Source organism: Anabrus simplex, chromosome 11, assembly GCF_040414725.1.
Source record: "Anabrus simplex isolate iqAnaSimp1 chromosome 11, ASM4041472v1, whole genome shotgun sequence".
NCBI classification, from domain to species: domain Eukaryota; kingdom Metazoa; phylum Arthropoda; class Insecta; order Orthoptera; family Tettigoniidae; genus Anabrus; species Anabrus simplex.
The window spans coordinates 73,934,476-73,951,564 of record NC_090275.1 but is presented as its reverse complement, the minus strand read 5'-3'; the positions used below and the strand labels follow the sequence as shown (position 1 = coordinate 73,951,564).

General features: G+C 38.3%; 1 protein-coding gene across 1 annotated transcript in view; it reads right to left on the bottom strand.

The window, feature by feature from the left end:
• LOC136883184 (protein maelstrom homolog) overlaps window positions 1-17,089 on the bottom strand; it is a 201,234-nt gene that overhangs the window by 30,057 nt on the left and 154,088 nt on the right. The window contains exon 8 of the mRNA XM_067155367.2: window positions 12,223-12,363. Coding sequence (XP_067011468.1) covers window positions 12,223-12,363 — 141 coding nt within the window. The remainder of the gene's footprint in view (window positions 1-12,222; window positions 12,364-17,089) is intronic.

Below are 17,089 nucleotides of genomic sequence, written 5' to 3'. Positions count from 1 at the left end.
AGAGAAGGATATCTTTTATGAACAACTGGAACAAGAATTATCACTAGTGGCAAAGCATGATGTTAAAGTGGTTATGGGGGACTTTAACGCCCAAGTGGGAGGAGAAATTGCTTACAGGAAAACAGCTGGTAAGGAGAGTTTGCATGAGGTTTCAAACGATAATGGTATGACTTTGCAACGGGTAATAACATGCTTATTAAAAGCACATGGATGCAAAGGAAGAATATAAGGAAAGTAACATGGTGCTCTCCTGATGGGATCACAAACAGCCAAATTGATCATGTGCTTATAGATAGAAGGCATGCTTCAGATATCTTGGAAATGGATAGCTGTCGAAGTGCAGATGGAGATAGTGATCTTTATCTGGTAAGACTCAAATACAGACAAAGGATAGCCAACTACAGAGAGATTAAGAGAGTTGTACCCAGGTTTGATGATGCTAAGTTAAGAAACGATGAAAATATAGCACACCAATATTCAATGCTTTCGACAACTAGCCTTAATGAAATGGAAGATTGGACAGGAGAGAGTATTGAAGAAAAATGGCAAATGGTTAAAGGTATAATATACAAAACGGCCGAAACTGTTTTGGGCAGGAAGAAACAATCGAGGATTCCACACTGGTTTGATGAAGATTGAAGAAAGGAACGAGGCAAGAAGGAGAATGTTACAGAGAGAAGAACAAGAACTACTGTAGAAGAATACAGAGAGAAGAGAAAGGAAGCAGATAAGGAATGTAGGAAGAAAAAGAGAGTATTTGGGAAACAGTGGATTGAAGAATTAGAAGAGAGAAAGACTACTCAGGAAACTAGACAGTTTTATAGAATGGTAAAAGATATAAAGAAAGGATTTCAACCCAGAACAGTTTTCTGTAAAGATAAGGAGGGAAATCTAATTTGGAGGTAAAGATCAGATATTAGAGAGATGGGTGGAATATTTTAGTGAACTGCTGGATAAGGAGTCAGTATCTGAAGGTGAGGACGAAGAGGTGCAAACAGAAGAGAGCGGGCAGGAACAAAGTAGAGAAGAGGTGGACCTGGAATCAATCAAGGAACGTACATTGCAAGAAGTTAAAGATGGAATCGATGCTCTTAAAAGCAATAAGGCGCCAGGAGAAGACAACATTACTGCAGAAATGATAAAATATGGAAGAGAGAAACTAACAAGGTAGATGCATGAAATTAGGGTAGAGATATGGCAAAAGGAGAAAATGCCAGAGCAATGGAATATAGCAATACTCTGCCCTATACATAAGAAACATGATAAAGCAGACTGTGGGAATTATAGAGGAATAGCATTGCTATGTATTGCTTATAAAATCTTAGCAAAAATCATAGCTGGAAAGCTGAGACCATACGTTGAAGAATATCTAGGAGATTACCAGTGCAGCTTCAGAATTAACAGATCTACTACGGACCAGATTTTTACTATCAGACAGATCCTTGAAAAATGTTATGAGTATAACATTGATGTTCAACAGCTGTTTATAGATTTTAAACAGGCATGTGATAGTATCAGAAGGGATCAGTTATGGAAGGCAATGAAAGAGGCAGGAATACCTAAAAACTTATAAGATTGGTCCAAATGACTCTAGCGACAACAGTATGTGAAGTAAAGGTTGAGGGTACTTTATCTAAAGCTTTTGAAGTTAACCAAGGATTATGACAGGGTGATGTACTCTCCACCCTTCTGTTTAACATTGCTTTGGAGAGGGTAATGCGAATAATACAAGGGAGCAACCCTGGTGGAACATTGTTTAATCAAGTGACACAAGACCTTGCATATGCAGATGATCTTGATTTGCTATCCAGGAGGAAACTGGATCTGGAAGAGAAGTTGAGAAAACTAGAAAAATATGGAGCTGAGATGGGACTGATGATTAATCAGTCATAGACTAAGTACATGCTAATGTCTAGGGAAAAAAATATAATGAAGCAGAAAAATGTGAATTTAAATGGGAAAGAATATGAACGCTGCAAAAGCTTTAAATATCTACGGTCAATGGTAGCTGAAAACAATGATATGAAGGAAGAAATAGCAGCTGGTAATAGGAGATACTTTGCTTTAGGCAAGGTATTTAAAGCAAGGAGTCTTAGTAGGAATCTGAAGCCGACTGTTTATCGCATAGTAGTGAGACCTGTGGTGATGTATGGTGCGGAAACTTGGACTATGACACAAGGTGATGAGGAGTTGCTACGGAGGTGGGAAAGGAAGATACTTAGGAAGGGCTATGGACAAATAAAGGATGGTGGACTCTGGCGAATCAGAAATAATAAGGAAATCGGAGAGCTGTATAATAAACCAGATATAGTAGTGGAAATAAATAGTAGTAGGCTGCAATGGTCGGGACATGTAGACAGAATGACGGAGAACAGGACAGTAAAGAAAGTCTTTGATGGGAAACCAGAAGGACGTCGTATGAGGGGAAGACCGAGGATCAGATGGTTGGACAGCGTGGAGGAAGATTTGAGAAGGATGGGAGTTAGAAGATGGAGAACCAGAGCAGTCAACAGAGAAGAGTGGGTAAAGATTGTCCAGGAGGCCAAGGCCCTACAGGGGCTGTAGTGCCAAAGTAAGTAAATAAGTAAGTAATCAACACATATCACTTTACAACTGAAAACTATTTAATATAAAAACATACTAAAACATATTTCCAGAAATAATGGATATATTATATCTTTAGTGTTTCTCAAATAGTTCTTAAAAAAGGCAGTGGGTTCTTCCATTTATTTATTTTTTAAATTTCTGAACAATGAGTTTTGTAATCTACCACGTGCAAACCTGCCAACTTTCAAAAAAAGAAATCCGGAAGATCGTAAAGCGGAATTTTTTTTCTCATCACGCGCATGCGTCGCAAAGTTTTCAGACATAATGAAAAAGGACGGCAAGGGGAGAGATTATAAACAATACTAATACAAGTCAAATATATGTGATCACCTTTGAAATTAAATACTTGGACAAAGTTACATCTTGATGAGTGCTCACCTGTTTCCACTTAATACTGGGAACACTTTCCATGATCGTATAAAACAAGGAAATTAAGCAGAATATGCCTCCCTAAAAGGTTGATAATATCCTTTCTTAGTTGAACCCATTAAGAACACCACTAAAAATACTAAATCGCTTACAAATTCGTCACACAATTCCGCAAGTTTCAGAACTACCGCCAATGTTACATCCACGCACAAAGCCTTTCCCAGCTGCTACAAAGCACGACACAGTTACTAAAGTTGTTATATATAAATTCACAGCCTGCTACTTTCCACAGATCTCTTTTCTTTTTTTTTTTGCCATTGGCTTAACGTTGCACCGACACACAGGAAGGTCTTATGGGACGATGGGATAGGAAAGGCCTAGGAGTTTGAAGGAAGCAGCTGTGGCCTTAATCAAGGTACAGCCCCAGCATTTGCCTGGTGTGAAAATGGGAAACCATGAAAAACCATCTTCAGGGCTGCCAGCAGTGGGATTCGAACCCACTATCTCCTGGATACAAGCTCACAGCCGCGCGCCCCTAACTGCACGGCCAACTCGCCCAGTTTCTTCAAAATCACAGCCTACTACTTGCTTGGGAACATGTCAGTGAATGAAATAGCAGTTGTTGAGGTCAATCAGGTGACAAAAGCAGGTCAATCAGGTGACAAAAGCACAGTGATTTTAAAAAATGTGATTATCGATACATTTACCGGTCAAATTTCAAACACTGTATCTCGTATTACCAGCTACTATCAAAAGTCAAACATGACTAAACCCTCGTAAAAACAAACTACTACCAACATAAAATCTGATCGTCAAAACTAGACTAGTTCGATGAAACCACCCAATTCAGCATTTTACTGTTCAAAACTAGTGAATTATAGTAACATACCTGAAGCAGAATTCCAATGTATCCAAGACTTTAATCGTCAGACACCAATAAGTTTTAACAAAAATTACGACTCAAATTTTAACGTAAGTCAATTTACAATTGTTTTTAATAAACTAGAACTTAGAAAAAAAATTTAGCCAAATTTTCAACATTTTGAAGATATTACTGTGTTTTGGACGTCAGTGTCTTTAGAATTAATGGATATTCCAATTTTAGTAGTCTATAGTCATTCAAATTGTTAAACTATCAATGTAAGACATATCTGTGTCGGTGCAACGTAAAGCAGATAGGGAGAAAAAAAAAAACACAAACCTATCAATGTGTTCACAAATTCCTACATTTATGTATTTTACTACTTAATTTTAGTATTATAATTAAGTACAAATTTGTCAAGGCAAATTAACAATGACAGGTCTTAACCTTGAGATGATTACATAGGCTGAGGATGCTTGAAATCAAGCGAAACATGTCCCTATAAAATAGTGTTGTAGCATTATGATTTTCTAACATAAAATCAATTGTATTGAATAGGTGGAACTAAAAAAACACAATATTGTCAGCATATATGCTGTAGTCGCGATAGCGGACTTCTACTGTATATACAAAACTAATGATGTACCGAGCTGTAGTTGTAACAACTTAACTATATGGATGTGCAACCTGGACACTTCATCGTCGTGACAAACTGGAATGTTTCCATCAGCAGAAAGTTAGATCCATCATGAACCTCAAATGGGATGACTTACATGAGCAATGCAGCAGTTCTTGACAAAACGCATATGAACACCACAAAAGCCTTCATCATCACTCATTGGCTTAGATGGGTTGGTCACATCCAGCGTATGAACGATACCAGACTGCCTAAACAACTTCTCTATGGTGAGACTGGTCATGGCAAAAGACAAAAGGGCTCCTTTGAAACGTATGAAGACCAACTTAAGAAGACTTAATAGTACCAACATAAATGCTAACAGCTGGTTAACAACTGCACAAAACCGTGTTCTCTGGCGCAAAACTACTGCAGAAGGCATCTCACTTTTTGAGCAGGAATGTCTCAGACAAGAAATTGAAACACATGAAAAGCAGAAACTATGTCGGATCCAACCACATCCTCCACCTACCTTTAGATGCGACTTGTGTGGCTGCATGTTTCATACAAAGATTGGCTTGATCAGTCATCAGTGACATCTCCACAGAGCCAACAGACCAAGAGGAACTGCAGGAGAAAAACGTATTCTCGGAAACGAGTAGCAGTCGATGAATACTTTAGCAGTTTGATCGAATAGTGAATTTTCTGTCATTTTTAATTCTTCTAGGTCTTTTTCAGTTTCCTTAAAAACCAGTTGGGTTTTGTTTTGCAGTTACAGAATAAGTCAAAGAATTGTTTGGTTGATCTATTTGAGCTCATTCTGAGAAGATGACCGTAAAAATGTATCCTTTTTTCACAAAGCATCTGACAGATTTTTTATTTTCTTGTAGAGCATTCCATCCTTCATGGATGTTATCCCATTGTCCTGAAATTTTGGTCCTATGATCTTCCTTAAAATTTTCCTTTCTTTTTTACCTCGAGTTTCTCCATCTGGCCTTTGTAATTCATGTTTAATTTTCTGCTGTGTATAGTGCTTCTGGTTTATAATGATTTATTATTATTATCATCATCATCATCGTTATTATTATTATTATTATTATTATTATTATTATTATTATTAACTTTATTGGCTACACTGAACTATCCGAGTCATTTGATGTTGACTTTCTCTTTGATGGTTACACGATTTCCCCTTAAAATCTGCCTAGTACTTTTTCGTTCATTCCGATCATAATTTTCTCAATTAGGCTGAAACCACTATAGCCCTTCTGTGTGTCAATCGTACTGAAAACCTGTAAATCTTACGAAGTTTGCTCATTTTATATTTGTTCTCTGCAGCTGCCATCGAGTACAACTGTTTGAGATTTTGCTGAATTTCATGAATCATGAATCCACTGCCCTCTTATCTTCTTCCCTGTCTTCATTAGTAAGCAATTTTTCGACTTTTTACATAAACGTAACTGGGCTCTCATATGACAAATATGCACCATGCTAGTATACTTCACAAGAAATTGCGTACCTAGCAGGTAGGCGATAACGTGACAAATACTCACTACCCTTCACTGTACCACTCAATATAAAGTAAATTTCAAACTTCTGAATGGAATGCAAAATACACGAAAAAAAAAGGCTCACTGTGTTATTCAGGAATCTTGCTGCTAACTGACGAACAAAACTGAACATTCCTGAGGTTAACAGCTTGCTCCCCAAAGGTGAAACTTATCCTGTGAAGTTCAGTAACTCAAGGCCTTTTTCTGTAATCACACAGCTGTGGTGATGGCTCTTACCCAAGTTGGAAATCAAGTTTATTTTGCAAGGGGTGACATAACATTTTCAGGGCCAGAAAAAATGTGATCATACTGAGAGGTAATAGCGAAAATTTGTGACTTGATAAGCGAGGTGTTTTTATATAGATTTAACACGAAGAGAATGGGAACTTCAAATATACAATGTGCTAACCAGGAAAACATGTTAATGAGGAATGCACCGAGGTTTCACCCTATTGTTAGTTGAGGTATACTTTAACAATAATGTTATTGGCTTTACGTCCCACTAACAACTTTTATGGTTTTCGGAGACGCCCAGGTGCTGGAATTCAGTCCCGCAGGAGTTATTACATGCCAGTTAATCTACCAACATGGGGCTGACGTATTTGAGCCCCTTCAAATACCACCTAACTGAGCCAAGATCGAACCTGCAAAGTTGGGGTCAGAAGGCCAGCGCCTCAACCGCCTGAGTCACTCAGCCCAGCACTTTGTTTCTTCTGTTGTCATTCACTTCCACTAGATGGCATTACTAGTGCAATTTCTTTTCAAAAAGCGAATCAGTCATACATAGAGGCACCTGTTTGTGTTGAAATTTTTGCCTAATTTAGTAATTTTTTAACAGTTATTTCGGTATATTTTTAGCTACTTTTATTTTGTTTTGTCAGTAATTTCGCTAAATCTTATTTCCACTTTTCAGCTATAAAAGGTAAACCAATAACTTAGTTGATTGCATATTTGCAGTATAACAACGTTGTATTTTTGCATAAGTATATAAATATATGAGTTACACTTCTGCTTAAAACACATACAGTATTACACATTATATCAAAACATGGAAGTTTGAAAAAATTGTATCAGCTATCACTAACAAGTATGGCCTAGTCTAAGTATATAATTTACATATGAGTCTGAAAAAGACAGATACCATAAGTTCCACATTACTGGGAGTCAGAGCTGTTCTCCTGTCAGACATTACATTACAATATGTTGAGAATGCGCTCTCACTATCAACATAACTGACAGGGCTCCATAAAGCCTTCACTGCAGCTTCCACAAAATGCTCATATTCTGGTTTCAGGGAAAGAAGAATGGCAATTACAGCAATATCTCTACATGCACTACATGAACTAGTAACTAGATCCCTAAACACAATGAATGGTTCAAGGTATTCTGATGTTGAAAGTTCTCGTAAGATGGAAATATCCTTTATTAGACGAGAGAGTTCATCATTTTCTAAATCCCCTTCCATTATGCTTCATGGATCAAACAGTTTACTGAGAGAAGAAATGATAAACTTTCCTGTGTCAAACTCTTAATTGGTTCAGCTTTTTCAGGCTTGCTCTAACTACAGATTGAAACAAAGATGTTAATTGTGTCTGCATTGGTTTAGGTAGTTTGGAAAGTTTATCCGAGGTTGTCTCGAAAAAAAAAAAAAAGCGTCCTCTAGTAATTTAAAGCCCTTTAAAGGTCACTATGAACATGAACATGAATTAACGGCATGTTGGAACTCTATAATGTGAGCAGCAAGTTACAACATTTTGAGCAATGCTCAACAAGAATAATAGCTAGGTAATGAATTTTTGTTACTTCATTTGGGGTCAAGGCTTTGAAATAATTCACAGCAACACTCATCTTCAATAGTTTCAACAAAGTCTACTAGATCATGAAAATATTATCCAAGGTACTCAACACTTTTAAACCACGAATTCCACCTGGTGATCACAGGAATAGGGAAGAGTTTAGCTTTAATGGGTTCGTCTTCATATTTCTGCTTCAGGAATTGAATGTATGTATGTATGCTTTCTCTTTCATGTATTAAGGAAGATGTGTTTTCCTGTACAACACATTGGTTCAAAGCACTAAGTTCCACGGCCCACACACTGCCCGCCAAATTCAGTTTATGAGCAAAGCACTGCATGTGTACCAACCCTTCTGAAACTAGAACCCTAATTGCGTTTATACACTTGCCCATGTAATGTGCTGAATCTGAAGTTATAGAAACTACATTCTGGTACCGAATTTCAAGTTTGTGAATTACACTCATAACTGCTTGTGAACGTTCTGTAGCATTAGCATTTGCAATAACTTTCACTCCGCCTACAAATAATTTCTGAACTGTACTATTGCCACAACTAAGCACTTTTATCAGAACCATAAATACACATTGTCCTTTTTTATCAGTAGTTTCATCACAAAGAACTGAAACTCTCATCTTTCACAGCTCCTTTTAATCTTTCCTCCTTCTCTTGGATGATTCGAGGTACAGAACCTTCCCTCAATCTTCCAGCTGTGGGCAAGTCTCCAGCACTTTAAAAAAAAAATCAATAGGCCTAATATTAGAGGGCTATTTGACATCATTTGAATTAATTAAATGGTTTATAATTGTAAGTAAAAGGGATCTAGCATGCAGTATCTAGGCCTAAGTATCATTAAACAAGAAAACTATAATAACCGTACAAAGTTATCAGAATAACATAACCTTGCATCTCTTCCTCAGAAAAAATGTATAGTATTGCACAAACCTGGTATATATTTCTCCATCCACTCTCTCAGCTTCGGATCAACTTTTCCAGTGGAATATTTGCCTCCATAAAAGCTCGAGTTGTAGATAAAATGAATGCGTCTTTATCGTATTTTGCTCGTTTTGCCACTGAACTAGTGTCTGTGAGACTAGCTTGTCTTCTGATGCCTGTCGTCATTAGCGCCTTTTCCTTGTTCTTACGTGAAACTCTGTTAATATGTTTCAGGCATGTGTCCTTTCTCTGCCACTCAATTCGCACATTGCAGTATTTGCACATCAGTATTTTTCTAGTTTTGTCAAACACGTCCTTCTGATGTAAATTGTCTTTCACGATCAAAAACTGTCACAACCATTTTAATAAACTGAGCACAAAATAGGAAGTTAAAAGCTCTGATCAGCAGCGATTTTCAACAGGCAAGAGGAAACACACAGTGACGTGTTTACACGTAATTGAATACCAAGGATCGCCAAGAATCGATGAATACGATAAATTTCTTGCTTCGCAGGAAGATAATTTAGCGAAAATCAATATACAGTCGAACCTCCCTTTTGCAGACACCGTCGGTTCCGAGGAAAAATGTCCATTACGAGAGGTGTCGCTAAAACAAGTTTGTGAAAATAATCGAACATTTTAACGGCAAAGAACATCCACCGTAAACATAAGCATACATATCTTTTTTTCTTTTAAGTCATTTCTGCGTTAGTATTTTATAGAGAGTTATTTTGAGTGATTTTACATCATTTACAAACATTACAGCTTCGTAAAGTAATGGTGAAGCTTCGTCTGTGTAAATTTAGCACGTTTTCTTTTCTTTTTCTTCTGAAGTTGACTACCTGAGCTCAACCTTATCAGCGACAATTCGAGTTATGAATAGAATGATGCAACAAGGGAAGAAAATCCCCAGATAAATTGCGACTCAACAGTCTCTGGCAGCATTTCTGGGCAATTAGAATTCTCGGAATAGGCCTATACGCCACTAGGTAGAACTGAATTCCAATGTACCTTCTCTCCCCTTGCACTCGAAATAGTACAGACATTCAAAAGGGATTTCCTTATATCTGAAGAATGGTTTTAAAAGAAAGGATGATATGTGGTCCGGCGTAATAAATTGTCCTGCAACGTGTAAATTGTCCGCTTAAGTCAAGTGGACGGGACAAATGGCGATGTCCGCTGTCCGCGGAGTCCGCTTAAATGAGGCCAATTTAACACTTGTCTTAGGTAAAATAAAATTGGTTCCGACAAAAATTGTCCATATAGTGAGGTGTCCGTAAATTATTTCGCGACTTTACTTAAACGTACAGTGGAACCTTGATTCTCCATTTTTGGAGGGACCCCCGGAAAAAAACGTACAACACGGGAAAACTGAAAATCCGGGAACGAATGAACCATCAACAATTTGGCTAAACATCACAAAAATGAAATATGTATACTTATAATCTTACAAAGACCCCTAAACCAAACCAAACTACAGCCGCAATGGGTCTTCCGCCTACCAAGCGAACGCCCTCGGTCCGAAGGCCTGCAGATTAAGAGGTGACGCATGACCAGTGTGACTAATCCTCTCGGCAGTTATATCGGGCTCTCTAGACTGGGGCCGCCATCTCATCATTCAATAGCTCCTCAATTAAACGTAATCGTAGAAAGAGTGAACCTGGAACCAGCCCTCATATCGAGGTAAAAATGCCTGACCGGGCCTGTAATCGAACCCGGGTCCTCCGTGTGAGAGGCAGGCAAGTTAGATCGTGGGGCCGGCTTCAAACATTAACTACCGGTACGCGACTTAAAAATCTCGGAACTTTACATTCAGTTTTATTAGGGAAACTTAGTCAGTTTTGCATTGAAAACTTCCTTCAGTTCAGCAACTTTGATCAGCCAGAGCCAAACTCTTCGAAAAATCAAATACCCATAACGGCAAGCCAAACAATCGACCACAAGTAGTTTTTAACTCTCTAATCTAATGAAATATAGCACATTAGGTACAAAAGTGCCCAACATGATGGCAAAATCACATTTTTTAATCTTCCATTGTTATTTGGTCACCGGTATATTGTTCGTAGTCAGTTTATGGAAATCTCGTACCACGTAAATTAGGCCTACGTCGGCTTTTCAAGGTTATGTTAAACTCGAGAATATGGTTTCGAATTGTTTCGAATGTAAGTATCGATCTTCAAGTTCTCGAATGCATTAAATTCAATTCTGCCCGTCACTAATCACAATCAAACTGGAAAGAGAAAAAATATCAATAACACTTCCAAATTACGATTATTCGCGACCTTGAGCTCAGCTGGAAAGCGTGCTCGCTGTACAAGTCGGTACGAGTGCGAAATGACACAAAGCTTTAAATGTAACGTACTCAAATAAACCGCCTGCAGTTTTTACAACATTTTAACACAGAAACATGAAATTTTCAGTCTCATATTAGGTCGAGAACAGTAATAGGCGATCCCAAAACCTCCCATGACTTTAAGTACAGTACGCGAACCTTTTCTTGAGCCCTGAACTCCATAGTGCCGAATGGGAACTAGGGCTCAAGATAAGGTTCACGTACTATATGTAAGGTGCAAAATCTGTTCTGGTCACCATAACAATCTTGTACGATATCATTAAAATACTACTGTAAATTTGTGTTACCTACTTAAGGAGCAGTTTCGATTCCTGCCTGAGAGTCCAATGACTATACAGTACCCTGAGGGAAATACCGAAACCCTGTTCGGCGATACAATCAAAAAAAAAAAAAAAAAAGTTAAAAAATAAACATCTAACCCTGGACATAATGTAGACGTTTTGCAAGTATGAACATTTGACGAAATTCGTTCCGTCTTCAAGTAGAGCTGTCGAAATGCGCTCTGTCTCCTTATAATTGGTGTGGACACTCTCTGCTTATGATTTCCACGGATTCTCTAAACAATACCACCCGAATGCGATGCTAAGATGGCCCCTTATGCAAGTTCGCCGCCGATGGCTTTTCCAGTACAGTACTTCCGCAAATTACCGCAACGACGAGACGTTAACACCAAGATCCGTAAGTATGCCGTAGCCATCCTTTCGTGACATGCAGTTTCTTGAAAAACTGCGTAATAGAGGTTTTAGCGTTGATGGGACTGAAATTTCTGGACGGTTGATCCGAGAAATCGTTTCTTCGAGGAACGGATAATGCGGGACTTTTACAATGTGATTTAATTAGGATGCTCGCAGAACCACGTAATTTGAATGAATAATACGGGAAAACGTAGTTTCCGGGAACATATAATCGAGGTTCTACTGTAAATAGTTTAGTGTTTTTCAGCCGAATTTGTAAAATTTCTCAAAAATTTCGTGCTTTCCGAAAAACAGGTGCCTCTAGTCATATATTAACAAATGTATGAGACACTGTAGTTGTGACAAACTTTCAAGAAACCTTATTAAAAAGAGAAGAAACAATCATCATTTAAATTTAGAACCCTTAGCATGAACTGGATACTAATAAAAGTTGATGATTACCTTAGCCTTCTGTTCAGGAGGCAGCTTACTATGATCAATGATAGTGATTGGCCTAGGAGTCTTGGAAGCAGCAGTAGCACCTCTACCTGCACTATTACCTCCTCCATGAGCACCAGCTTCTTTTTCCTCAATATCCCTCATCTGAAAAAACAATTTCAGAATAGCATTAATGTACAATTAAAGAACTCAATATGGCAAATGAAATTTGATGGGAGAGGAGAATAAAAAGGAGTTGAGGGAAAGAAAAACAAACAAACCTCAAGTCTGGCAGAATTGTTAGAGGAAATAATTAGTAATGAATCAAAAGTTAGTTTTAAAATTTTGATGAATTCATTCTGTACAACCACCAAATGTTAAACACTCGCAATACTTTTGAGTTGTGAGACTAGCTAACATTGATGTATTCACAAAGACTGATTTTATTTACAATTAGTTACAAGTTACACATTAACCTAATCAGCTGCCGTCACAAACAAAACACTACTACGAAAAAATGAGGACTACGACTGATATCTTGAAACAGTTGACTGCTAACTGCCACATTAGTTTGTTGGCACAAGAACAACTGTTAGACAACAACTCCACTATCGAGAATGTCTCTTTATATAGGTTTCCTGGCCAGGCTTCTAGAAGGATGTTACCCAACACCTTTTCTCGTAAATTCTAGAGAGCCTAATACATAGTTAAAATTGTAAGGAAGGTTCTACAATAGTTCTTTTAAATTAATAATCTTCATTGTTTGTCTGTATTGAACCAAGATTACAACTTATTATAATTTTGGGTCCATCTTATTCAATACATAAACTGTTACGTAGATGTAATTACAACATATATTTTTCAATCAGTACTAGTTTCGACGCTCCACTATGTCATCATCAGCTGATAGAAGTTTGTAGAAAAATTGATAATCATATAAGTTTATCAACGTCAAATTAATCACAATTTTAAACCATATTAACAACATGAAACTGTGTTAAAAATATACTGCCTCCAAGTTCATATTTTCAACAAGTCAAAGACTTGCGAGTCTTATGCCATAAACTGATAAAAACATATGCAAACTGGTTGGCTCACTTATGATATAAAGTAGATTTAAAAAAGAACAAATTATAAAATTAGTCTTGAAACACTAGGTGCTTAATTTATCGCACTTCTTAAATCTTCTCATAGTATCGTAGTAGAAATAATTCATTAAAAACTACAGTGTCCCTTTAATGGAGCAATCCTAACGAAGTGGAAACGAACAACTAAGTCCTTTGAGTTGTTATCAAGAACAACGTTCCCAGTTCAATGCAGACCTGTAATAACAAGACAAGTAATAAACTATCACTTCACCAACGAGGCAAAGATATGCAATTGTGTCTTATAACATAATTGTTTTCCCGTGACTTACCTCAAAAGGTTGCTATCAATGCGAAGCGCAATGAAGCACACCAAGCAGTGTTGTGTTAAAAATCAAGTGTCCAAGGTGGGTTCTTCTATCAGCTGATGACGCAGTGGGGCGGCGAAACTAGTACTGATTGAAAAATATGTTGTAATTACATCTATGCAACAATTTTTATGTGTTGAATAAGGTGGACCCAAAATTATAATAAAAGTTGTACATAGTTCTTGACGTACCTAGTGTTATTCTGGATATTACAGTGTGTTGCACGATGTTACTGTGGATTACACATCATGTATACAGGTAATAAATTATATTCTATTAATTACAGATTCTTACATTAACTAAACTCATAAATATATACAGCACATGTTTCATGACATAACCTCAAAAGTCATAATAATCATAAAAATAATAATTCGAGCTCGATACTTGCATTATTTACCCATGGGTTAAAGAATATTGTTTTCAAGTTGTATCAGTCTGTTACACTTGCATCAATATCCCCCCCTATAACTTGAAACAATTTTGACACTCCATCACACTCGTCGACTTTGCCTTGGACGTAGATTGTATCTTCTTTCTTCCTTGGTGTCATTGGATGTGCTCTCCTCCTCTTGACCAGATCATGTCGTGTCACCTTGCTGCCAGCATCTTCCTCGGCGATAGTCGAAGTGTTCTCACGATGACCAGATTGTGCTGTGTAATTAGTAGCCTCTCCTCCAAGTGGACCCGTGGTAGTACAAAGCTTACTCTGTATGTGCAGCGGTTGGGTGACTCGCCGCAACTTCGATGCATAGACATGGCAGGAGGGTTGGCCCTTAGTAAGTAGACCCCATGACCCAGCTGCTTATCCACCTCGACGGGACCAACCCACTTAGCTGCTAGACCTGCGTGAAACCCCTTAATCTTATTACTGACTAGGTGGTTACGTCGCAGTACTTGTTGGCCTGGTAAGCCAAAGCTTGGCCAAAGCTTGCTAACCCTTGATGTCCTGCTGCTGCTCTGCTAACGAAACCGCTGCATCACCTTGACCAGATGTGGGTGGTAGACGAATCTCCCAATCCCCAGTGCCATATAACTGTCGACCAAGGAACAGCTCCGCTCGGGAATAGCTAGTGACACGGTTGATGTGTCGTCACAGGGCAAAGAGTAATATTGTGGTATCTGATGATCCCATATTCGATGTGCCTTGTCTATTAGGTGGACCCGTAGCATCCTTTTCAGCTCTTGGTTCTGTCGTTCTGTTGGATTGGCCCTTGAGTTGTAGATAGGGCTGGTCCAATGCTCCACACCCAATTCTGTCATTTGCTGCCACCACCTTGACGTGAACTGAACTGTCCAACAGATTGCACCGTGGATAACCGTAGCGGCTGAATACCTCATCCTGTAAAAGGCTGGTGATGCATCTTGTCGTGGCTTCTGGTATCGAAAAGGCCTCAAACTATCTTGTGAATAGGTCGGTGATTACTAGGAGTCCTGTTTTTCCCCATGGTGTTCTAGGGTAAGGGCCCACCAAGTCCAGGGCTATGACCTCCCAAGGGCATTGCAGCCATCATCCTCGCTTACTGGAATCTGCCTTCCTGTTGCTCGCCTTGGTGCAGGCACAGATGTAGTACCCCTTTACATAGTCCAGGATGTCTTCCACATGTTGACCCAGAAGAATAGTCAAAACTCGTATGTCTCTTCACTTCCTGGAAGTCCGTCTTCAGTGCCGTCGTGGAACATCGAGCATGTCCATCATGTGCTGTCTAGGGATCACCACTACTGTAGGCGAGTTGGAGAGGCGAGATCTGTAGATCAAGAGTCCCCCGAAAACCTGGAAAATCTTCTAGCACATTTTGTGTTCCCTCGGACCAAGTCAACTATCGATGTTCTGTCTCCTAATCCATTGCATCATGGTCCTACAGGGCTTGTCTTGTTCTTGCCATTGCATACCTGCCAACTTTTAGAAACAAAAAATAGGAAGATTTTTTTAATTCTTGGATTTCATCACATATATTCCACCACGGTCTACGCGAAAAAAGGCCAGGACAAAAGGCATACAGTTACAATGCGAATTGACGATTAAATTTAAAATCTTAAACTAAGAAAACATAAAAATGGTTACAAGAAAATGTACCTGATCACTCTCGTTGATGACACACATGAATAATAACATTTATGTCACACCGACACACGCAACAAAATGCATTATGCCGTATTTTCTCGCGTAATTAACGCACTTTTTTGACGAAAAATACAGGCGAAAACTTTGGATACATAAATTATTCTAAGAATTCAGGTATTCATAAATTATTTACAATTCATTTACATTTAAAAGATACATCAAATATAATATAAACAATTGATTCAACTCATTCGCGGTTCTCGTCATTTGGCGTAAAATTCCAGCATGAGATTTTTTCTAAAAAGTCAAATAGGGTACATGAGGTAAGTTAGACGCGTGGGTTTGAAGTACTGACACTGGAAAATATTATTCCCATTACGAGCTGACAATCCGACCTGAATGACATACCGGCAAAAAAAGAAAACTGTCCAACACGAGAAGGACTGGACATCGAATGAGGGACCCTGCTACATTACCCCAAACCTTTTGTATCCAATCTTGTACGAGTGACATGTCCATCCACCCTTTTTCTTGAATACGAATTCGGATCTCTCGCGGAAATTTTGCTTTAGGCATTGTTTTTCGTTTTAGAACAGTGTGAGCTGCAAGCTTTCTGCTATCAGCTGTTACCAAGCATTGCAGTACATCGTTGTTTTTTGCTTCTGGTAGCACGTACGATAACACTGTATGTTTCTTTCTTATCGATTGTTCGACTTTGTGGTACGTGGAAACTGACTGACATCTGACCTGCGGTTCCTGTAAGGGAGATAAAATATTCCTTCACTTTACGCTTCTCAATTACAAAGCGATGAAAATGGTTGAAAATCATCGTCGTTCAGGCAGAAGTCACTAAGTAAAAAATTGGCACTTTTGAGTTAGGTGCAAAACCATACTAACAAAATGACGATCTATCGGCAAGTAAAACTTACTAAGTCATATTGAGAAGCATTCCATTGCAAACTCCACTCGCTATTTTCACTAAGTGCATTTAACCGATTTGTTAGTCAGGCAGAAGTTCCTTAGTCCACTTAGTGATTTCTGCTTGGTGCAAGTTCTTCCTTTGATTATTGTTCAGTAGAATTCACATCGCATTATGCAGCTATTATAACAATAACTCTGTCCATTTTTGGCCGTAATAATTACAGTACGACTGCATCATTATTACAATGTTTTTTCAGTTGCCAGAAAGCTGCTATTTGTGTTAACCCTCTACTGCATGAATTATTTTTCATTTCCATTTGGTGAAGAAAATTTCAAGCTTTAATGTGTGTGTTTTTTTTTTTTTTTTTTTTTCAAGGGCCTTGACGTCGCACCGACACAGATAGGTCTTATGGCGACGATGGGATAGGAAAGGACTAGGAGTTGGAAGGAAG